Source organism: Labeo rohita, chromosome 16, assembly GCF_022985175.1.
Source record: "Labeo rohita strain BAU-BD-2019 chromosome 16, IGBB_LRoh.1.0, whole genome shotgun sequence".
NCBI classification, from domain to species: Eukaryota; Metazoa; Chordata; class Actinopteri; order Cypriniformes; family Cyprinidae; genus Labeo; species Labeo rohita.
In genome coordinates, this window is record NC_066884.1 from 4,376,212 (window position 1) to 4,402,617 (window position 26,406).

Below are 26,406 nucleotides of genomic sequence, written 5' to 3' on the forward strand. Positions count from 1 at the left end.
AGTGAGTCACAGCAGGTGTGAGCGATTATTAAAGTCTCTCATCACTGTAAACACAAACGGCCCTTGAGGTGGATTTCCATTACAAATATCTCACTGGCCGATTAGTCTCACCTTTTGTTGAGCCAGTCAGTGCCACAGGGGCACAAGAGCATATTAAATGCAGAAATGTGCTACTGCGGCCTGACAGAAGCTGTCACTTCTCTCACTATAGACTGCCTTTCTACCGCAGGCCGCTAATCGGCGAGGGCAAGAGGTCCCATTTCAATTACAAAGCAACATGCACTTGCTTTCCCCGTGGAAGTCTCCAGAGGTCTGCAGACTGTCACTGATAGTTGCAAGCTTGTGCCCGGCAAATTAGCATGTGACATTAGAACGATTTAATTCATGCGTGGCTAAAGGCTTGAGAAAGCATGAGGTTAAAACTAATTTCAGCACATTTGTAACTTTCTTTTGGCAGCACTGCATGTACTTTCACAGAGGAGCCAATACTAGAATGTATTTCAGTTAAGATGCTGCCCATTTAGGCAGTAGACAGCAGTGAACAGAGCTGTTGTTTCAGACAGGAACAAGCAACACAATGCATCACATAAGCCGAGTTACTTTCTATCCCAAAAGTCGTACCTGTAGAAGAAGTCTCTCGTCCCCAATGACGGCAGCCGTGCGCCAGTCGATGATCTCTGAGAAGGGAAGCTCCCAGCCGTTACTGAGCATGACGGGAACACAAGCGGCCTGCACACACACAGACAGAGAGGCGAGTTAAAACAGGCTGAAGAAAAATAAAACAAGCGTCATGAAAATTTTATTAGCGTCTACGAGTGGAAAGTCTGAAAGCAAGAGGAGCTCTGACTTCAGACTGAGAAATGAGGAATCATGCTTTATCAGATCAGTCATGTTTCTGTTCCATCTTGAGCTCTGGGAAATCTGGCAGCGGCTGAGGGAAACACAAAGCGTGGCTCTGCCTGTTTGAACTCATAACAATGAAAACGAGGATGTGAGATAATCATCAGGAACAGAGATGGAGATCAATGCAAAAAGATACAGCTGTAATTTGCATATATATACACAAATATACATATGTAAAATATATATATATATATGCACCAATATGTCAATATATAGTAATGTGCAATACGGACAAATTATAAATAAAATCAAGCACATCCAAGCAGCTTTTCTGTGCATTTACACTGTCAAACACGTTCAGCATTCAGCTACAAATGAGCTGTCTCTTGTCGCTGTAGCAGCAGGTACCAACAGACAGATGGTGCATTGTTTATAATATCTAATGACTACCTGGTCTCCAATTTGCATTTCAGCTGCCATTATTGGTCATTAGTGCAGAGCGGCATTCATTATTTAGGATGGAGTTGCAGTGAAACCAATCCCAAATGCTCAAAATAACTCAAAATAATCATATTAAAAGCATTATCTGTCATCACTGCATCATGGTACCTCAACAGAACTTTATTGTAGATAAAACCCAATATTTCCCGTGTGTGTTTGCACAGGCTTGTAGTCCTGTCCCTAATCTGCTAAGCTGCTCCCACCCTCTGACCTCCCCTCATCCCGCTGTTATGGACTAATCCTTGCAGTGTCATTAACCAGCCCTTCAATCTGCTGAAATACATACAGACCAATACAGCCCCCGCGAGCTGAAAACAGACAAAAACACACACGCAGCATAAAAGCCCCGCAAACCTCAGCTAGTCAATCCTCAACACCCACACAATTCAAAACACAATATATAATGGCCTGTTAAGCCTCATGTCTGCACAACGTCAGACAACCTGAAAGAGCACAGCCACACTCCCACACAACAGACGGCCGGCTGATATTACATCGGCATCACAGAATAGTGCTGGTTAAGGATTTATTCTGCTGTGGATTTATTTGACATAGGAATAAAATAGCACAAATTAGATCACTTTTATAAGTAAATAGCGTATATATACACATTTTTATATTTATTTAATTATTTCCAGGCATACTGCCTAGCCTTAGTACTGCAGTGATAATAAGGTGTAGGTGTGTATGGGCTGAAAACACAGAACCTGCATGCCACTGCTAAAGTGTCTTCCGTTGGCTAGCAGTATTGGCGGAAAAATATACCTGCAGAGCCTCCAGGAAACGGAAAGAGCCCAGGCGGCGTCCTCGAGGCACGAGACAAAAAGTGGAGTTATGCAGCATTTCTTTATAGTCGTACCTGTTGAAAAAAGAAAACAAGGAAGCACATATTAAGAACCAAGGTCAGAAAACATCCTGGTGCAGGAAAACAGGCGGTGCACATCCTATCTGCATGGAAACTCAGTTTGTGCTCATCACATCTGGCACAGATTGTCAATCAAGCATGTCAATGGTTTGAAAACACTCAGACATGTGCTGTGGAAAACAAGCAACTACATACTTTCCAGTTTACAGGACCTTTTGAGTCACAAATGTTACTGCAAAACTACATAAACACCCATGTTACAGCAACACAATTCCCCCAAATGTTGTCCCAACCAGTCAAACACAATTGCGGAAGAATTTCATATAGGTACCACAACTAGTCAAAATAACCAGCTAGATCTCCATAGCAATAACTGGCAAATAACCAAAATACTCTAGCATTGCATAGCAACCAGCCAAAGTTCCAAATCAACCAGCCGGGTGTCTCTCAGCAACTAGTCAAAACACCAAAGCAACCATCTAGAGCACCCTAGCAATGTATATCAACCAGCTACGAGTTTATAGTTCACAATTCTGAGTGTATATCCCACAATTCCGAGTTTATATCCCACAATTTTGAGTTTATATCTTAAAATTCCGAGTTTATATCCCGCAGTTCCGATCTTATATCCTACAATTCTGAGTTGATATCTCACTTCTCCGAATTTCTGTCCCGCAATTCTTAGTTTATATCCCACAATTCTGAGTTTATATCTCGCTTCTCTGAATTTCTGTCCCGCAATTCTGAGTTTCTATCTCGCAATTCTTAGTTTACATCCCGAAATTCTGAGTTTCTATCCAGCAATTCCAAGTTTCTATCCAGCAATTCCAAGCTTACATCCTGCAATTCTCAGCTTCTATCCCACAATTCCGAGTTCATATCCAGCAATTCCGAGCTTATATCCTGCAATTCTGAGTTTATATCTCGCTGTTCTGAGTTTCTATCCTGCAGTTCTTAGTTTATATCTTTAAATTCTAAGTTTATATCCCACAATTCCGAGTTTATATCTCACAGTTCAGAATTTCCGAATTTATATTTCGCAATTCCTAGTTGATATCTCACAATTCCGAATTTATATCCTGCAATTTCTAGTTAATTTCCCGTTATTCAGTTTATATCCTACAATTCTGAGTTTATATCTCACAAGTCTGAATTTATATCCCACAATTATTAGTTTATATCTTGCAGTTCTCAGTTTATATCTCACAGTTCTGAATTTATATTTCACAATTATTAGTTTATATCTCACAATTCAGAATTTTTACCCCGCAATTCTGAATTCACATCCTGTAATTCCAAGTTTATATCTTGAAATTCCAAGTTTATATCCCGGAATTCCGAGCTTATATCTCGCAATTCCGAGTTTATATCCGCAATTACGAGTTTATATCCTGCAAATACGAGTTTATATCTTGCATTTCCAAAATTATATCTCACAATTCCTAGTTGATATCTCGCAATTCCGAATTTATATCCTGCAATTCCTACTTTAATTCCCACAATTCAGAGTTTATATTCTTATATTCTGCAATTTTTATTTAATGACGGAAAAAGACTGCCATTAAAATGTCTACTGTTTGTCCAAATGCCAGTTTGATTGATAGAACTAACACATTAACCTAACCTACTTGGTTTGCAGTGTAAAAAGGGTTACAGACATTTAGCGTCATAATATGAATCACACACGAGCGTGCACAGACAGTCAGAAGCGAGCTCTTAGAAATCCCCGTTCACGCTCTTGACCTCTCGACCTCTGCTTTGTAGGCTGCTCTTGCACTATGGTGGGATAAAAGCTTCAGCAAATGCTTTGAGTAGCGTTTCAGTCGGCACTTGGATTAAGGGGCTGTTTGGAATTCCTAATGCTACATTCCTGCTTCTTTCGCCCGTCTCGCCCTCCCTTCACCTCTCTTACACATTCTCCACCATGTTCTCTGCTCCTTCTCCTCCCTCTCTCCAATGAGTAATCGGTGATGCTGTGCATTCCAATGTGAAGCCCCTGAGGTCTTCCTTCACCTCTGCTCTTCAGCGCAGATGAAGGAACAGGCCATGACGCCTGCGGACAGCGAGACAGAAACTGCCCTGGCTTCGGCCCTAATGCTCTCAGGGTTTGAGATGAACGGTAAAGTTTGAGGTTCAAAGTCGGCAGGTGTTGTAGGATGCGGTAATAACCTCAAATGACCTTTCGGCTCAGTGGGTAACCTGATAAGGGATATCTGAAAATAGGACGGGATGATGCATTCGAAAGACTTCATACTTCGGCAGCATCACACGGTTTATCCTACCAGCTCACTCTGTGCGGAATAATATTTTTAATGACTCTCAAGCAGATGTTTAAAAGGACTAATATATATATGCACATAGTAAAATAATTTGTCAAAAAGTTCTTAATTAGTCTATTTGAGCCTTTAAGTACCAGGAAATGATACTAGCAGCTATGATTTGAAGCTTGTTTGTTATATGCAATATACAATTGTGTACAGTTAGGCAGGGCTGTGAACCGTAAGCCACTAGTCTATTTCTTTAAGATGGATGGCAGGCGAGAACACAGCACAGCACAGCATACGACTCTTGTTATAATGAATAGCAGTGAGTTCACACATGCAGGTCAGGAATAACTGCAACCCTGCGCCGTTACTCAAATACAAGCAGCCAGTCGAGCGTAGTGCAACTTGTTCTCATAACACACTCAGGCCGTGGCGAGGAAGTTCAACGCATACAGAAAGTAATGGAGTGGGTTGTGGGAAAGAACTTTCTGTTGGAATAAACACATCCATAATTCAGCTGGACCTTGATGAGGAGTCGCTCCATAGGCCTCCACGCTGATGATGACCACACACCACTCCACAACATAATACACTCAATACATTACACAAATACAGCTTCTTTGCTAGCACTGACAGATCCATGAAGAACCTTTAATGTGTGGAAAGTATACATGGGACAAATGTTTCCTTATAGTGGAAAAAGGTTCTTTAGATTGTTTAAAAATGAATAAGACCTGTTCTTGGGGAAACCAAAAAGGGTTCTTCTATGGTATTAAAAAAAAAAAATCCCTCTTTTTGGAGTGTACAAGGAAACCATGGTAAACAAATGGACTGTGTGTGATAATGTACATTAAGTAACTACAGCTCTAGAAACATCAGTTGCGTGTTTTTACCAAAAATAAATAAATTAATAAAAAATTTCAATTTTTAAATCAACTTCAACCATGTTTGTAAAAATAAATAAATAAACACAATTATGTAAAAAGAAAATTTTTACATAATTGTGTCCCTAAAAATAATATAATATTAATAATATTAACAATAAGTCTATAGAGCAGTGTATAGAGCAAGGCATAATTAAAATTTGTGCTAATTTGAAAGTCTTGCAAGCCAAATGAAAATATGCAACATGTTATAGCTTATGTAAATAAATAAATAAATATGCCTATAAAAAAAATAAATAAATAAAATAAGGCTATAAAATAAAAAAAACTGTTCTAACATAAAATACAATAAATAAAACAATATTAAGTTATTAAACAAAATAAAAAAAATAATAAAATAAAATAAAAAATATATATAATAAAATAAAATAAACACTAACAATAAGTCTGTATACAGTAAGGCATAATTATAATATGTGATAATTTAAAAAGTATTAAAAGCCAAATTAAAATATGCAACACGTTATCGCTTATGTAAAATAATAATAATAATAATAATAATAATAAATAAAAATAAAAACACCATCTAATCTCCAGTGGTGTCACTGTTAACTAAAACTATTAAAATGGTTTTCGCTAACTGAAATAAAGCTGAAATATAACTAAATGAGATGGAAAAACCAAACTTTAATATTTTGGAAAAACCAAAATATTAAATAACTTAAGATTACATTAAAGTACTAAAATGACTGAAATAAAAATAAATTAAAGCAAAATAGCAAAAAATAACTTTTTTGGAACATTTATTTTTAGGTGTTTACAGGAAAACATTACAAAGCGAAGAAAGCTTGACGTTGCTGTTGAAGGTGTCTCTTTAAACTGTCACCGTGGGTCGGCGGACACCGTTCACCCGATGCAAATCTCCTACATCAAGTTGACAAGCATGCAAGATGCATAAGAAAAAACAGTGAACTAGAACGTAGGCAGCCAAACTGTCTAAGTTTTCTTTGTTATGTTTATATTTGCCATTGTTGCCATAGCAGCCGGCTGGCATGGGTGGCATTTGTGCCTTAAATCAGATTAGTGGAAATGAGAGCTCGCATGGCGACTGCTGGCTTCACCAACGCTGCCAACCTGCTTGTAATGACTGTGTAATCAGAACAAGATTAAACCCGTACTTAACGCCCGTCCTGACACACAGACCTACACGTACAAACTCACAAACGTGTTACAACTGTTTTAACATCCACAGGATCAAGAGAAGAACAGCCTCTGAAGATACTGAAGCAGATCCAGAGGAAAGCAGCTGGTTCGAGTCTCTTGTGGTTGGTAGTAAATCCACGACTGCCATCTGGAAGGCAGCATGACAACATATGCGCCTATGATACAGATTTATGATGCTGCATTCTGTGCTACTAATGTCTGGACACATAATATAATAAAATGACTCATAATGCACAAGCCACACTGTTACAAACATCCCAAACACAGTGCATTTGGAATATAATAATATTATATTTATTTATTTTTCTTGCTGCAAATGCAATTCCATTGTACAGTGATCTGTTCTTTTATAAATATTAATAAATCAATTCTATTAAAGTGACAGAAAAGACATTTATAATGTTACAAAAGATTTCTATGGCAAATAAATGCTATTAAGTTTAAATAGGAGTCAACCAATAGACGTTTTTCAGGGCAGACGCAATACCGATTATTACAGATCAAGTAGACTGATAACCGATATTTTGAACTGATATATATGTCTGGTGTAAAAAAGAAAATTAATGTAAAAATTAAGAATAACAAGGGCTCTGACAAAAACTTATTTAATCAGCAAATCGTTTTTGAAAATGACTGATACCGATAACCATAAAAATGCTTAATATCGGTGCCGATAATCGGTCGAACCCTAATTTTGAACTTTCTATTCATGAATGAATCCTGTATGTATCAGTGTTTCCACAATATTAAGCATCACAAATACTTGCTTTAAATAATTTTAAAATAGGTTTTAAAAATGACTGATATCCATAAAAATGCTTAATATCGGTGCCGTATCAAGAATCACAACTGTTCTCAACATTGATAGTAATAATCAGAAATGTTTACTGAGCAGCAAATCAGCCTATCAGAATGATTTCTGAAGGATCATGTGACACTGAAGACTGGAGTAATGATGCTGAAAATTCAGCTTTGCATCACAGGAATAAATTACATTTTAAAATATATTCAAATAGAAAAAAAGTTACTTAAAATTATAATAATATTTCACAATTTTACTGTATTTTTGATCACTTCTTGGTGAGAACAGAGACTTCTGATCTGCTCTTTTATAACCAAAAATAATATTAAAAATGCATGAAAAGGTGAAAACAGCCAAACACAGTGCATTTAGAAAATCATATTTATTTGTTAAATCCCCCATTTTCCTTTTTCCTTTTGCAAATGCAATTCCATTGTACTGTGATCTGTTCTTTTATAACCAAAAATAATATTAAAAATGCATGAAAAAGTATTAAAAATGCATCATGCAAGTCAAGCTATGTTATCATAGATGGCCAAGCAAGAAGAAAAGACCATGAACTTGTAACATAGGTTCATGAACCACTTGTTTTACCCATGTACTATAGTATTTCTGTGGTACCAATTCAAAAAACATGGTTTTACTGTGTTAGACATACTGTATAATGCAACATGAAAATAATGTACGATTATAGTATTATATATAGCATATATACGATTATAGCATTTATCATTTTTGAAAATGACTGATACCGATAACCATAAAAATGCTTAATATCGATAATCAGTCGACCCCTAATTTTGAACTTTCTATTTATCAAAGAATACTATATGTATCAGCCCACAACAATATTAAGCATCACAACAGTTTTAACACTAATAAGAAGAAATGTCAGCGTATTAGAATGATTCCTGAAGGATCGTGTGACACTGAAGACTGGAGTAATGATGCTGAAAATTCAGCTTTGCATCACAGGAATAAATTCCATTTTAAAATATATTTAAATAGAAAAAAGTTATTTAAAATTCTAATAATATTTCACAATTTTACAGTTTTTACTTTTTTTTTTTTTTTCCTCAAATCTTGGTGAGAATATACAGTCCAAATGCATGAAAAGTTATTAAAAACGTAACATGCAAGTCAAGATATGATAACATAGATGGCCAAAAGAGAAGAAAGGACCATGAACTTGTAACATAGGTTCATGAATCACTTGTTTTAACCATGTACCATAGTATTTCTGTGGTATCAATTCAAAAAACATAGTATTACTGTGTTATACATACTGTATAATGCAACATTAAAATAATCTACGATGGATAATAGCATTTATCATTCAGTATAATGGTGAGCATAAACATTACACTGTTTAAGAGTTTGGGGTCAGATTTTTTGTAAAAATTAGTACTTTTATTTAACAAGGATGCATTAAACTGATTAAAAGTGACCGTAAAGACATTTATAATGTTACAAAAGATTATTGCAAATAAATGCTGTAAATTTTGAATAGGGTTTGACCGACATGTGTTTTTCAGGGCCGATACGATTATTACAGAACAAGTAGACCGATAACCGATATTTTGAACCGATACATGTCTGGTGTAAAAATAACAATTTAATGTCAAAATTAAGAATAACAAGGGCTCTAACAAAAAACTCTCTTTAAATACTTTGATTATTTTAGCGGTAAATCGGTTTTAAAAATGACCGATACGATAACCGATAAAAATGCTTAATGTCGGCGCCGATAACAATATCAAGCATCAAAACTGTTTTCAACATTGTGGTAATAATAATTGGTAATAATTAGACATGTTTTTTGAGCAACAAATCAGCATTTTAGAATGATTTCTGAAGGATCATGTGACACTAAAGACTGGAGTAATGATGCTGAAAATTCAGCTTTGATCACAGGAATAAATTACATTTTAAAATATATTAAAATAGAACACAGTTATTTAAAATTATAATAATATTTCACAGTTTTACTATTTTTTAACAATATTTTCAAAATCTTGGTGAGAACATAGAGACGACTTATATTTCTTTCAGTTTAACGTTAACACAAAATACAGGTCTTGTAACTGTACACAAACTGCTTTATGCTTCTGCTGGTTAAACTCAGTGTAATTTAATAGAGATGTTTTATAGCAGTCACTACAGTGCTAACTACACACTTCCCCTTCAGCTTGTTAGACAAAAGATGCCATTTGACTTCCGACAACAACAATGAATGTTAAGGGCAAAAATGCACCGCTTGCATCCGCTGTCTGCACAATCAAGAAAATAAGACATTAATGGCTTAGCCACAACTGGTTTGCCGATGTCCATTTATCCTGTAATCCCGCTCTGCTGACAGAGCGAAAACGCCATTTGTAAAGTCCAGAAGAGCTACTGCAAAAATACAGAGGAGTCATGCTAGTGCAAAAAAAAAAAACCTTTTTAAATATGCGCAGTATAGCGAACACAATTCTATTGCATGCAGTATCATATTGCATTATCACAATTAACAAAAACATGTAAGAATCATAAACTTTTGGTCACAGAGCTTATTTTCTACAATAAACCAGATCCATTGGAAAAATCCTATTGGGTTTTTGTCGAGAGAAACCAGAGTGATGCTAACTTATGGGTTGGCCTACAAAAACACGTTAACGTTGCAACGCTCTACTGAAAACTACCATCTGGACGGTTAAATGTTCTACATAAACCAAACGCAGGGAATTAACAGCTTCCAAATGAACTAACTTTCAAACACAAAGCACATTTGCTAAGAAACTAGGACACGTCGTCACAAGGTCTTCTGTCTCTCCAGAGTCAGAAAAACTTCCCCGTGCTCGTAACTTTCACGAGTTACTTTTGACTGGGGCTAAAGTCTAAAGGCTAAAGGCTAAAGGCTACTGGAAAGTTTATCCGCATTGCCGTGGCAGATGGTCCAAATGGATGCCTGGCCTCAAGGGCAAATACAGCTGATTAATTATCCAGTGCAGACTGTGTCATTAATCATAACTGACTCGAGTTAATATCATCCTGTGCTGTCCTGTAATTACGCTGGGAATTCACACTTGGGAACTTGGGATTTATTCTCCGAGCTGCTATTATCAAAACAACCCACGTATACTCCACAAATCAACAACACAGACAGCCAGGTGTGTTTATTAGGGAGGATACAGCAGCCTGATATACTTCAGGCGAAGCTGAAAAATAAAACAATGTCATTTTGAACAAAAGGTCAAAGACAGTTTTTTGGAGTTTGTTTAGGTAGTTTGAGACAGCAAACTTTACAGAAAAGTTTGTTCTGGCTGGCAAAAACCTTTGAATTCCCATTGGTCAGTGGCGATTATGTAATAAGTGGGTGTGGCTTTGGGGCTCCGCCTTCTTTAACATTTAATATACACACTACATACAAACAAAGCAAATAAAATAAAGAAACTAAAAATCAAAGTATACATAAAAGTAGTTAGAAATAAATAATGCAAACAAAGCAAACATACAATGTACAAATAAAAAAATAAAAAACAAATAAATTTTAAAAAATAACAGATAGAAACAAAACAAACAAAGTACACCTGAACTAAGCAAATAAACTAAAAATAAATAAAACCATAATTAACTAGAAACAAATCAAAGAAATTATGAACAAAATAATAAATAATATATATAAAAGTAATTAAAAATAAATAATGTAAACAAAACCATACAATGTACAAATAAAAAAATAAGAAATCAAAATAAAAAAATAAATAGCAGATGTAAACAAAACAAACATACACTACATATGAACAAAGCAAATAAACCACAAATAAATAACACCATATTAAACTAGAAACAAATCAATTAAATTATAAACAAAATAATAAATAACATGAAAGTAGTTAAAAATAACTAAACGCAAACAAAACAAACATACAATGTACAAATAAAAGAATAAAAAATAAAATTAAAATAAATAATAAAAAATGTAAAGTACATCTGAATGAAGCAAATAAACTAAAAATGAATAAAACCATAATAAAGTAGAAAAAATCAATTAAATTCTAAACAAAATAAATATAAATGTAATTAAAAATAAATAACGCAAACAAAAACATACAATATACAAAATAAAAATAAAATAAATAGCAGATGTAAACAAAACAAACATTACAAACACTACATACAAAGCAAATAAACTAACAATACCAAAAAAGAAATAAAAATAAATCAAACCATACTTAACTACAAAGAAATTATAAATAAATCATAAACTATAAGCAAACTAATAAATCAATAAATAAATAAATCCAAAGTACCACAACATGCTTAATAATTCTAATGTACAGAAATTAATGTCTAATGTCATTTTACAGATTTTTATTCGCTTTTAAGCACTTCACAAATAAACGTGACGTGACTTTTCTTGACTAGAATGCAAACACCCACATCTCTGTGATCAGATGCTTTCTTAACTACTGGTTTCTCACCACTGTCATTTTTTTGTGTGGTTATTTTATCAGTAAGAGGAATGCATTGCACATATTTACATATTCAATTAAACAAGCGTAAAAAATACTAACCCTCCACTAACAGTACATCACTATTTTAAAAAAAACTTTTTACCCCTAACTTTGGCGTAAGTATATCGGGTACTTCAGGTCACACACGGAAACCTTCATTTTTTGACCCAGGAGTACGGCGGTGCGCTCCAATGCCCGTGCTTTCTGTTTTCTGTCAGGAACCGTGTGTCTCAGACCTGAGGGTGAAAACACAGCACGGTCCTGTCTTCAAGATTTCTCGTCCTTATTAAAAGCCTGGAGAGGGCGTAGAGCGGGAGAGGAAGGGGCAGGGATTCACTGACCCCAGCAGCGGCGGGTCTGCGGAGCTGGAAGGAGGTGAACGCAGTCACTGAGACGCTCTAATGAGCTCACTAGCTCTCCCGGACGACCGCTGAGGCCCAACACCAGCGCTGGTTCACTGAGAACTAGTCGCAATTAGGAACTAATGCACACGTCTACACGACTGAGGCGTCGCTTCCTGAAAGTGGGGTGTGTTTGTTTGTGACAGGACGGGACATGAGTTTCAGACAGCGTCGTGGCTTATGTTGACCCTGGCCACCTGGTCGACCCGTAGATGTTGCTCCCGTCCGTGGAGAAAGGGCTAGCAGATGCCTGCGTGTTCTCGCTGGTTTTGCTCAACGTGTAGTTAATGTGCAACCAGGGCATGTGGAGTCTACGGTTTAATTGGACACATTTAATGAGAGAAGAGATCAAACTGGGACAAATAACGTGATATAAATAGCACTGCGGACTACAAATATGAATGAGATACTGAGATGGATCAATGTTTCTTTTAAATATTCATTAATCATCATTTTCATGGTAAACCGGATATTCTTGCTGTTTTAAAATAGAAATAGGCTAACATTCACAAGAAACTATCACAGTTATGATGCCAAAACAATGCACTTATTAAAACATGACTGCCTATTTTAAAATATCAACCTCTGTTAAGTTATAAATTAATAAGCATAGTCTTTTACATATTTATATACTGTGAAATAAATAAAAAACAATAATTAATAAAAATAAACATAATAATTATAAAATAAATAACATAAACAAACTGATGTAAATAAACAAAATAAAATAAAACATAAATGAACTAAAAATAAATAAACCATAAACTAAAAATTAATTAACTACAAATACCTAAACTACAAAATAAAAACAGACAAATAAATATTAAGCACCAAAACATTTTAAATAATTCTGAAGTAAATAATCATAGAAATAATTATTTATTTATTTATACAAATAATTAAAAAAGGAGGCTTTTGTGTAATTTAACTAATATATGTAAATAAGCAAACAAACAAATAAATATTAAGTATCAAAACATTTTAAAATAATTCTGAAGTAAATTTTAAGTCAGAGAAAAGGTTTAACATTTTTTACAAATGATTAAAAAAGGCTTTTCTGTAATTTTATTATGTAAGTAAATAAATAAAGTAAAAATACAAATAAATAAAAAGACAAAGAAAACAAAAGGAAAACTATAAATAAATAAACAAACAAAAAGCAGTCTTTTACATATTTAAATAATGTGTGATAAAATGATTAAAAATAAAAACAAACAAAATAATGGTAATATAAACAAACAGAGATGTAAATAAAACAAATAAATTAAAAACACATTAACTAAAAATAAATAAGCCACAAATAAACTAAAAATCAAACTACAAATACCTAAACTATAAAATAATAATAAAATAAAAAAACTGAATTTAATTTCAGCACATATGGTGTACGCTTGCCTAAAAACAACACACACACACACAAAAAATTAAGATAAAACACTGTTTGCAAGCTATTTTACTTTCCAAATAAAGATTTTGAAGTAGAAATGCAGCATCAATACATTACACACAATAAGACCAGGATCTTACTGCTGTTTATGTATCATCTGAAAAATCATTATACATTTTGTTACATTTTGATATAATCCACCCTCGTGTTTTTCAAAAAACTATATTCACTTAAAATGTCAATTTCATTCGATTAGAATGAAATAAGAGATGCTAGCAATCTTCTGTAATCCATCATGTACCTCCCTAGAGAAAACATGAAGTCCATTACAGTAAGGTAACAGCACGGGAGGCAAACCGGATCTTGCAGACGGGAGAAATCAAAAGAGGGGACTGAAAAGGAGATGCGACGTGTCATTTTAAATACGCTTTTACTAGGCTGTCGTGACACTGTCATTGTGCTCCGCCGTGAATTAGGAGACAGTTGGGAAGCTAAAAATAAACGAAGCTGGAGTTGAAAGACATTCTCATAAATAAAAAAAGAGCATCGGGATGAATTTTGCGCTGTCTGGTGGACTAGAAAAAGTCGCTGTGGTTGTGTCAGACTCCCACTGTCTTTAATCCCTCGCGGAGAGTTTTGCGTCGCTAAGCACATGAGTTCAAGCCAAAGGAATGCCAGTCTATGAGACGAAAACACACACACATACACACCAACAATCACACTCCACGTCTCTCGCTTTCAGCATGCATCTGAGATCCAAACGGCTCCTTCAACCCTGTTGGAAACAGCCAGGCTCATTTCCTCACAGCTATGCGCTAGTTTTAGCTTGCAGGGCCAATGCTGACTGCTGGGAAGATCAGCATTTCCAAAGGTCATAAAAGATCACATCACGAGACAAGACGTCCTTTGAAGACGTGTATTAATGGGCATCTGTCACCGTCTCCCAAAAAAAACTTGGGAAAGGCCTGGAAAAATTCCCAGGCATGTGGAAAATCATTTTTGCATGTCGAAAGCAAATGCACTCTGTATAGCACATGCATTAAAAAACTATTTAATGTCATTAGGAACCAAATGCATTCAAAATAGTAAATGCAACGGACAACGTAAGCACCGCAGAATGACTTATTCGCTCCATTATTAATTCTGAGCATAAAACAATAGTCTCGTTGGCTCTGTGCTGCTATTATGCGTATGAAGGAGTGGGTGGAGAAGCTCCACAGTCAGAGATTTCTATTATTTTCTCAAGCCTTTGGAAAGGATGGGTCACCACTGATGGAAAACCATCACTGAGCATTTTGTTCCTGTTTATTCTCCTCTCTATTAGTCATTTGTTCTCTTTGCTGCTGGGAATGAAAGTTTTTCCATAAATGGGGGAAAAACAAGTCCTTCGAACTCTTACTAGAACAGACATTACAAAGTTATAAACAATATCGGCATAGCTTGCTCTTGATCGAGCAGTAACAAGAAACAAAATGTGAAATATGTGGTAAAATGTTAGTGCACTTGAGGAAGCTAAAAAAGAAAACTGGATATTGTTTGTTCATCCTCATGTCTTTCGTCTGTGAAACACAAAAAAATACTTTGAAGAACATCTGTGTTTATTTGGCCATTGAACGAAAGTCAATGGGGTCCAATGTTGTTTGTGCCCCAATGTATCTTCTTTTTTTATTCCACGAAAGATGAAGAACATGAAGAACACAAACCAACTAGAACAAACATGTTTTTTTAAAAAAAAAAAAACATGTTCTTGGTAAAAAGGGGGTTTTCAGTGGCTGATGCATATATATGCGACTGGAAATGTACACTAGATGAACGCAAAATTCAATTATTTGACATATATATATATATATATATATATATATATATATATATATATATATATATATATATATTATTTATATATTATATATATGCTGATAACCTACATTAAAATGTAACATTTTTAAAATGTTAAACTCAGTAACTTAAATTTAAATTCTGTTATTGGTCAATGTTGATAACCTAGTTCAAATTTTTAAAAAGTTTCACATTTTAAATTCTGTCATTTAAATTTAAATTCTGTTATTGGTCAATGCTGATAACCTAGTTCAAAATTTCAAATTTTTCAAATGTTTAACATTTTAAATTCCGTCATTTAAATATAAATTCTGTTATTGGTCCATGCTGATAAGCTCATTTAAAGTTAGGACTGCACAATTAATCAAATTTCTAATCATGTTCACAATTACAGATGCCACATTTATGTAATTGTTCAAAGGCACAATTACAAAAAAAAAAAATCCACTTACATTATTCTGCTTTCTTATGATATGTGTATGTGTGTGTGTGTGTGTGTGTGTGTGTTTGTGTGAGTGTGTAAAAGAGTGTGTTTATTTTTCCTACAGGATCTTAAGGGTTTTTTTCTCATTGTTTTAATTTGTCAATTTTTACTTTTTTATATTTAAAGAAGAAACTATATATAAAAATGTGGCATGCAGTTGCTTCAAACAATGGTATAAAGCTATTCAAAACATCATTCAATGTAAACTGTGATAATCCTAATTAATAATCACAATTACAATTTCAAGGGAATAATCAACAATTATGATTTTTGCCATAATTGTGCAGCCCTATTCAAAGTCCATTATTTTTAAATGTTTAAAATTTTAAATTCAGTCATTTGAATTTAAATTCTGTTATTGGTCAATGCTGACAGCTAGTTCAAAATTCTGAAAATTTAGAGAAAAGGTGTATTTTATTTTTTTTACGAATGATTAAAAAACAAAAAAAGGAGGTTTTTCTGTAATGTAACTAATAAATGTAAATAAAAAAGCAAAAATTCAAATGAATAACGGATGTAAATAAAAAGACAAATAAGTTCAAATTTTAAAATGTTTAAAATTTTAAATTCTGTCATTTAAATTTTAATTCTGTTATTGCTTAATGCTGATAACCTAGTTAATATATATATATTTTTTAAATGTTTAAACATGTAAATTCCATCATTTAAATTTAAATTCTGTTATTGGCCAATGCTGAAACCCAAGTTCAAAGTTCACATTTTTTAAATGTTTAAAATTTTAAATTTCATCATTTAATTTTATATACTGTTATTGGTGATAACCTAGTTCAAAGTTAAAATATTTTACATTTTTTAAATTTTTAATTCAGTAATTTAAATTTAAATTCTGTTATCGGTCAATGGTAATAACCTACTTCAAATTTCAAATTTGTAACATTTTTTAACATGTTATGTTTAAATGTTTAAATTCCATCATGTAAATTCTGTTATTGGTAACCTAGTAACCTAGTTCAAAGTTCAGATTTTTTTATTTTAAATTCATTGTCATTTAAATTTAAATTCTGTTATAGGTTAATGCTGATAACCTAGCTCAAAGTAAAAAAAAAAATTAAATGTTCACATTTTTAAGTTTTGTAATTTAAAGTTAAATTCTGTTATTATTTTTATTATTTGGAGATCATCAGTGAACAACAATCTAAAATTCAGTCTGTTCCCCACATAAACTATCTTAGAACTTCAGAAGACTTAAAATACAGTCACATTAGTTTCTATTTAAGATATTTTTATGGTGCTTTTTGTCTTTTTTTTCAGCTTGACAGCCATTATCACTGCAAACTGCTTTTGTATGGAAACAAGCTGTGTATGTAGTCTTTACAATTCCTCCTTGTGTGTTCAACAGTATGTAATGTAAATAATGTAAAGTAAATACTGAAAGTAGTTTTATTTTTAAGTGAACTATTCTTTTAAATTAAAGGTCAATTTAATTCCAAAAACTATAAAAGACACCATCAAAGACTTCCCACCGGTCATGTGTGATTCACAGATCCTTCATTTGCTGAACGGGTTCAAAGGAAGCTTCATTAAACATTTACAGTAGCTCAGAGTGGAGGATCTCGACGCAGCTCTGCTCTCTCTGACCTGGGGTTAATTTATCTAATTACTGCACAAAGCATTCACATTCACGGCCCGTTTCATCCACACCGATTCATCACTCCTTCATTTGCCTTTCATTCCCTCCCTTGCTTTAATCTAATGGGTTTCATGTGTACCATGGCTTACAACTGTGAATTTAGCACAGAACTAATGGAATTTCCCATTATAGAACTGGTGTTCAGAGACAAGTTATTGTTTATAATACTAATCCGAACAAGACAGGGTAATGCAATACTCTGAAAACCTTAGATTAGATACATGCATGAGCATAAAAGTATTAATCAGTTCTGACACTTAGTGTGCGCACAAAATCTAAAATACCAAATCAGCATATTAGAATAATTTCTGAAGTATCATGCGACACTGAAGACTAAAGTAATGATGCTGAAAATTCAGCTTTGATCACAGGAATAAATCACAGTTTTAAATATACTGAAATAGAAAACAGTTATTTTGCGTTTTAATAATATTTCATAATATTTCTGATTTTACTGTATTTTTGATCAAATAAATGTAGCCTTGGTGAGCGAATAAGTCTTCTTTCTTCAAAAACATTACAAATCTTTTTCTGTGTAAAGTCCTATCTAACACCCCAAACAACTATAAAAATGATGAGATATTTACAGCTTAAATAATAAAACATTTTAAGGTTCCATGTGAAAATTAGGACATTTTACTTCTATTGTAAGTGCCAAATAAAACGAAGAATGAGTTATTTATGCTAACAATGGTGTTGATTACGCTTGACTCATGTTGCACCCAGAGTATTCGTTTACTGGAATATTTCATCCAAAAATAACATTCTTATAAATCAAAGCATGTCGACTAAAGAAAGGACCTTTCTCCATATAAAGGACAAAATGACTTTAAAAAAAAGATCTACCTACACTCACACAGCTGTGTGAAATGTAAGTCAGGCTATCTCTACTTCCTGAAAGAGATACGTTTGACTGGACAGATAATTACACAGAAGGCATTCGTCTGAACTTCAGCCAGCTGTGTCCAACACGGCCAGCGCTGAAACATCTCAACAGGAAGAACATTCACCTTAATGTCCATGAGACTTCCTTCTTACGTTTGTATAAATAAAATAAAGTCAACAGACCACAAATGATTCATAACTGAAATTAAAATTACTTAAATAAAGGTAAAATATTTAAATAAACCATCACCCAGTCATGTCCATCACAACTACACCGTAAAAAAAAAAAAGTTTTCTTTTTCCCCAATGCTGCAAATATAGAGTTTCTCGCTACTTTAAAATTTGCCATTTTATTCAAAGTGCTACATGCAGATTTTTTACAATTATTTGTGAAATTACTTTAACAATTTTGACTCCCAATAAAAAAAATGCATGAAAGTTATTTACCTTGTTTACAAAGAAGCCAGAAGTGTTAAAAAATAAATAATATAAAACTAAAATTATTTTATGGAGTGTTATTTCCAATTAAGCCATTAAATAGTTAATTGTTAAAATATTAATTTAATTTACGGCTTGCTATGAAATTAGCCATAGCAAGATAAAAATATATTTTATTGCAAAAAGTTACACTATATATGTATAAGTAAAAGCAGCCTTTGTGAGCAGAAAAGAATGATTTATGACTAAAAGATATGTTTATAACTTTAAATTTTGTCATTTAAATGTAAATTCTGTTATTGGTCAATGCTGATAACCTGGTCCAAAGTTCAAATTTTTAAAATGTTTAACATTTTAAATTCTGTCATTTAAATTGAGATTCTGTTATTGGTCAATGCTCATAACCCTAGTTACATTTTTTTTACCATTTTTAAAATGTTTAACATTTTAAATTCTGTCATTTAGATTTATGACTAAAAAAAGCTAAATGTGTCAACAAAGAAAACATACACAATTAACTTTATTAACTTGAAGCGTCATATCAAGCAGTCAAATTAAGTGTACATGTAAAATGCAAAATTTAATTGAATATGTTAAATTTAATTCTCTCTCTTGCTATGAAACAAACCATAAAGACATTTTATTGCAAATACACTGGAAAAAGTTATTTCCACCACGTTATTAAACAATGTAATATATGTTAAATTACATTTGCTGTCCATTATTGGACATTTTTAGCTGCCAAATAAAAATGTGCAAAGTCATTTTTAGGCCAAAGTCTAGTTTTATCCTCATATGTAAACTATATTATCGCCTTGCTCTAATCTGCTAAACGCAACTTTGAGATATAAACACATTTAAAATTGTTTTTTATGAATATTGTCAATAACATACTCATTGTATGCTTTGCTATGGACAGTCAGCAAGCGCTCATCAGAACGCAGGCCAACGAGAGGCTTCAGGCCGATCGATTTATCAGGATGAGTCACAGAAACCCAAGAACAGCAGCTTGTGTCGTCTGCGCTGGGTTCATGTATCGGTGAGACACATGGGGGTCAGCGCTGAAGGCTGATGGAGTGATTGGTAAGGTCACCGCTGGGCTAAAGCTCATTCTGCCCTCTCTGGTCAGCATTACAACTGCTACAGTCCCTGGATGCACCGGCCGCATGCATAATTCACCACAGAGGAAACCATGTTGACAAAGAGACAAGCCAAGACATGCAAATATTGATTCCACCGTCCTGTAGCGCACAACACGCTCACTCGACTGCTTAATTCACCCCGCTTCGCCAAACATTATAGGACAAGACTCAGAAATGAGGTAGGGCTTAGGGCACGAATGGCAACAAAAATTTAAGAAACACCCTATATTAATAATAAAAAGTAGTGGTTATGAGATTATGATATCTTGTGCATTACAGCTACTTTTGTACTAATTTGTTTTGGAATATTAACAGCCACAATTCTTCAGACTAAAAATAATTTTCAATAATTAATTAAAATAAGTTATTGAATGGATGACATGCTGAGTTCTTATATGATTAGTTTTTAAATACATTTTTTTTAAATTTATAACTGAAGACCGGAGTAATGATGCTGAAAATTCAGCATTGCATCACAAATATATTACACTTTACAATATATTCAAATACAAAACAGTTATTTTAAATTGTAATAATATTTCACAATTTGTCTGTATTTTTTTTAACTGAAGCACGGAGTAAAGATGCTGAAAATTCACAGAAATAAATTACACTTTAAAATATATTCAAATAGGAAAGTTATTTTAAATTGTAATAATATTTCACAATTTTACTGTACTTTTGATAAAACAAATGCAGCCTTGGTAAGCATAAGAGACTTTAAAATAAAATAAAATAATAAAATAATAAAATAAAATAAAAAATAAAATAAAATAAAATAAAATAATAGCAGTAATGACTTTGTATATTGTTACAAAAATATTTTTCTAATAGATACTGTTTTTTATTTATAACTGAAGACTGGAGTAATGATGCAAAAAATTTAGCTTTGCATCACAGAAATAAATTACATTTTAAAATATATTCCAATAAAAAAGCAGTTATTTTAAAGTGTAATAAAATTTCACAATATTACTGTATTTTAATAAAATAAATACAGCCTTTATAAACATAAGAGTTTGTTTAAAATTAAATAAAATAATAAAATAAAATAAAATAAAAAAATAAAACAAAATGAAATGAAATAAAATGATATAATTTAATTAAATTAGTAAAAATTCCACAACTTTTGAAATGTGTAGTGCACTATTATTTTAGAATAATTCAGATACTATTATAGTTTTTATTAACATATTGAATTTGAATAATTTGAATTTGAATAATTTTAATTAAACTTTTAGCAATTTTATTGTCAATTTATTGTTTTATTTTATTTTATTTTATTAGTTTTAGTTTTTTTTTTCTAAAAGAGACTATATTTAATTATTCTAGTATCAAATTAAACTAAACAGAAATAAGAAATGTTTCTTTGTCAGTAAGACAAAATAAACTGTTTATTATATTTTATTTTATTTTATTTTATTTTATTTAAAGTAATTTTTTATGGGTTTCAATTTTAGTTAACTATAATAACTATAATTTCATATCCATTTATTTACTTCATAGGTAGTCATGTAATAAGGGACATAATATAGAAACAGCCAGAGCAAAACTAAAATTTTCATAGTAAGATCAACACATGGATGCATTACTACACCCCTAACACCCATTAACCTTTTCAACCAGTAATCAACCAGCATCCAGACCATAATAACTACAGGTTATATTGAGTTTCTGACCTACCAGGGGTGAAAAAGCACCACATTAGAAGCGGGCAAACAGATCTCAAGGAATGCATTCACACTGGTACGCCATAATCCTCTCGGGTCAGGGAGAGGCCGTTGGGTTTAATGAGGTATGATGGGAACACAGGGGTCCTGCCGAGTGGAATATAATGACGAGTTCCCAGATCTCCAGAGCAGGAAGCGAACAAGCTCGCATCCGCATGAGAATTCCTAGAATGGAACGAATCCAACGGAGAACCAACTGCTCCGACACCCGGAGAAAGCGAAACTCCAGCCGAGAGGAGGGCGAAAGCAGGAGCGTGGGGACTAATGGCAGACTGGATTTCTAATTGCATTTGATTTCACTCGGACTCCTAATGAGCCGCACTCAACGAAGCCCATTTGCACTAATTCCTGCACAACCGACACGAGCACAAAAACAGCAAAGACACGGAGTTGAAAGCGGCCGGCAAATCATGCCAAGCGAGGCTGGTTAACGCTCTCTCCGGCCAAAACTGTGGGCAGGTAATTAGTTTAACAGCGGGTGGGATTAAAAAGCGAGCTTCCAGCCGAGGTCTTTGGTTATAGCCTCACACAGGGGAGTCCGCAGCAGAGCTGGCAGACACCGTTTTTATGAAGCATGGCCAATTTCGAGTGCAGGATCAGAGCCTTGTGTTAACAGACCAGGTGCTCTTAAACCACCTGGATCTCCACAGTCTTACAGTAAACGGAAGAAAAGGTTACATATTTAGTTTTTAGAGAATTCAAATGAACATCATTTATTTAAATTCAATATTTTGTAACACTGTAGTTGAGAAAGCCAACTTACTGAAATGCCATTTAAACTTCTTATTCTTCTTCTTCTGAGACTAAATATGTCGACACTAACTCCTCCTACAGCTTTAACTCTACAAACGCCAAACTCAGCTGAGGTCTTCAGACTGAACCAACTAAGTGTGCTATATCTTTTCTAACTTATAGGACAAAAAAAAAAAAAAATCCCATAGACTTACACTGACAGAATGGTCAAAACTCCCAGAATCCCTTGAGACTCAGTCAAGCTTCCCTTCTATTTACTGTATTTCTAATCCATTTAAAACTCATTCAAACTAACTTCCTAATCATGTTAAAAACATGCTAACAACATGCTAGTAACTTGTTAATCATGCTAACAACATGCTAGTAACCTGCTAATCATGCTAACTACATGCTAATAGCATGCTAATCATGCTAGAAACATGCTAGTAACTCGCTAATCATGTTAGAAACATGTGAACAACATGATAGTAACTTGCTAATCATGTTAACATGCTAGTAACTTGCTAATCATGCTAACAACATGCTATTAGCATGCTAATCATGCTAGAAACATGCTAGTAACTCGCTAATCATGCTAACAACATGCTAGTAACTTCTTAGTAACTAGTAACTTGCTAATCATGCTCACAACATGCTAATAACATGCTAATCATGCCAGAACCAGGCTATTAACATGCTAATCATGTTAAAATCATGCTAACAACATGCTAGTAACTTGCTAATCATGTTAACAACATGCTAGTAACTTCCTAGTAACTAGTAACTTGTTAATCATGCTCACAACATGCTAATAACATGCTAATCATGCTAGAACCAGGCTATTAACATGCTAATCATGTTAACAACATGCTAGTAACTTCCTAGTAACTAGTAACTTGTTAATCATGCTCACAACATGCTAATAACATGCTAATCATGCTAGAACCAGGCTATTAACATGCTAATCATGTTAACAACATGCTAGTAACTTCCTAGTAACTAGTAACTTGCTAATCCTGCTCACAACATGCTAATAGCGTGCTAATCATGCTAGAAACAGGCTATTAACATGCTAATCATGTTAGAATCATGCTAACAACATGCTAGTAATTTGCTAATCATGCTAACAGCATGCTAGTAACTTCCTAGTAACTTGCTAATCATGGTAACAACATGCTAGTAACTTCCTAGTAACTTGTTAAATCATGCTAGAAGCACACTAACAACATGCTAGTAACTTGCTAATCATGATAACAACATGCTAGTAACATGCAAATCATGCTACCAACATGCTAACAATTTGCTAATCATGCTAGCAACCCACTAATCATGTTAGACACATGCTAGCAACATGCTAGCAACTTGCTAATCATGCTAGAAATATGCTAGCAACCTGCTAATCAAGCTAACAACATGCTAACAACATGTTAATAATGTTAAAAACATGCTAGCAACCTGCTAATCATGCTAGAAACATGCTATCTATGTATCTATCTATCTGACAGACCGCATTCAAACTTTAACCTTTTAAAACTATTTTAAACTTCAACTATTTCAGACTGAAAACCATCCAAACTTTTTAAACTTTTCAAACTTTCTGGTCCAGCTTTCTCAATCCAACTTAAAGTTTGTCTTGACAAACTTTATCTAGTTGTCATTATTGTCACACTCGATCAGTTTATTAAATTGTAAAAGTACTACCATTCAAAAAACAATTAATTTTTAAATATGAAATTAATAATTTTATAGCTAATTATAAATATATAAATATTCAAGGGTCTGTAAAAATGTTGTGTACATTTATATGATGAAATATACAATAAAAACAGTAATATTGTGAAATATTACAATTTAAAATAACTTTATTCCCTATTTTAATACATTTTAAAATTCAAACATTTGTGCCACCTAATATTTTTGCGTAAACATTTTTTTCCCCCCAAATTCTTTTATTATAAAGTTCAAATGAACATTTTTGATTTAAATTAAAATATTTTGTAACATTATAAATGTCATTAAGGTCACTTTATTATAAGGTCAGTTTATTAAATTAAAAAGTACTACCATTTAAAAGTTTTTTTTTTTTTATTAAGTTTTTTTAATGTAATTAATACTTTTATAACTAATCATAAATATATAAAAATTTAGGGGTCTGTAAAAACGGTTTTCGAAAGAAGTATATTTACATGTATATGATCCAAAATATAATAAAAATAGTAATATTGTGAAATATAAATTTAAAATAAATTAATATATTTTAACATTTATTCCTGTGATGAATTATAATTACCGTTTAAAACTATAGTGCCGCTTAACTATCTAGAAAGTATGGACTATTTAACCTATTATGTGCGTGCTTTGTTTTTCTATGGTTTTTAAAACATAAATGTGATACTCTGTTGAAGTCAACTGTGAACTTCATAAATGGACGCCCATGTAGTGCATCTCTTCAGCTGCCTATGTAGTCAGCAAGGCAGCTTACTAGTTTTTGGAAAAGACATTAAGAAAATCATTAGCTATAATATGGTATTAGCACTAAGGGTTTTTCTGATTTAAGGGGTTAATGCAATTGGCACCTGGATTAAAATCTAAAGTTCAAAATTGTTTTGGTTATTAAATTCCATGAACAATGCACTGAATGAGGGTACTGAGAAACACTCTTCCTCCACCCAGAAATGTTCCATCTGCAAATGAACATGAGATTGATATCGTGCAGAGGTGGGTTTTCCGCCTGTGCCGTTGTGGTGATGTTCAGACAGGTTTAGGAGACGCACCAGTCGCCAAAAGTGCCAGACAAATTCGGGAAAGGTGCAACATGATCTCCGGCAATCACCAGCGTCACCAGAAAGTGGACAAAGGCCAAGACAAGTCCAGGCAAAAGGCAACAAAACTCCAGCGGTGGGAGGTGAAGCAAGTTATCAGAGACAAGGTAGACATCTTGATTGTGGAGAAAAAAAGAAAGAAACTACGCGTGCAATTCAACCTCCAAATAAGATTTTTTTAAGGAATAGTTCACCCAAGTTCATCAGTGCTGTTTCTGTTAACGAAAACTAAAACTATTTCTTGAAACTATGAAACTATTAATCTAATCTATGTAAAATTACATGAAAAATTACTTAAATTTATTTCAGTTTGATTTTTTAATGAACCAAAATGACTTAAATAAATTAAAATAAAGCTATAAAAATATGAAAATAAAATAATATAATAAGAATAAAAAAATATATTCAAAATAAATAGAACATTAAAAAAAGTGATGAAATCACACAAAATTACTAAAACTAAAATTAAAAGTGAAAATATTAAAAGACATTACAAATGAATAATATATATTATAATAATATATAAATAATACTGAAATGCCACTGTTATACAATGAAAATGTTCTTTTACAGTCGCTCTCTAACCAATGACATTTAACATGACCGATCATCAAAACCTATTTAATCATTTCATCAGACATTAAATATAACAAAATTCCTACAGACTATTTTTATTGTACTTTTTTGGTGTTACTGTGTCTCTTTATGAAGCTTGACAGCATCCATTCAAATTCATACAGAATACCAGAGTCTTCACGAAGGGCCCTATGATTTGAATGAATGGAGCAGACGAGTGGTTTCATTTACTAGACACAGAAGCATGCATGACACTCGCGGTGATTTCTGCATTTGACCGTTCCATTTTAGGAAAACATCATATCATATACACACAGAAATGTAAAGGTAGACACGACAACCCGTCAAAATAAAAGTCTGGTTTAACTGGAAGACACTGTGCCAGAAATATATTACTACCATTACTACTACTACAACTAAAATAAAACAAACATTATTTTTAA

At 33.1% G+C, this 26,406-nt stretch overlaps 1 protein-coding gene across 1 annotated transcript in view; it reads right to left on the reverse strand.

Annotated features, from left to right (window-relative positions):
• Positions 1–26,406, reverse strand: part of ext1a (exostosin glycosyltransferase 1a) — a 64,278-nt gene that overhangs the window by 11,048 nt on the left and 26,824 nt on the right. The window contains exons 2-3 of the mRNA XM_051131325.1: positions 2,110–2,203; positions 622–729 (exon numbers count right to left, since the gene is read on the reverse strand). Of these exons, the coding sequence (XP_050987282.1) occupies positions 622–729; positions 2,110–2,203 (202 nt within the window). The remainder of the gene's footprint in view (positions 1–621; positions 730–2,109; positions 2,204–26,406) is intronic.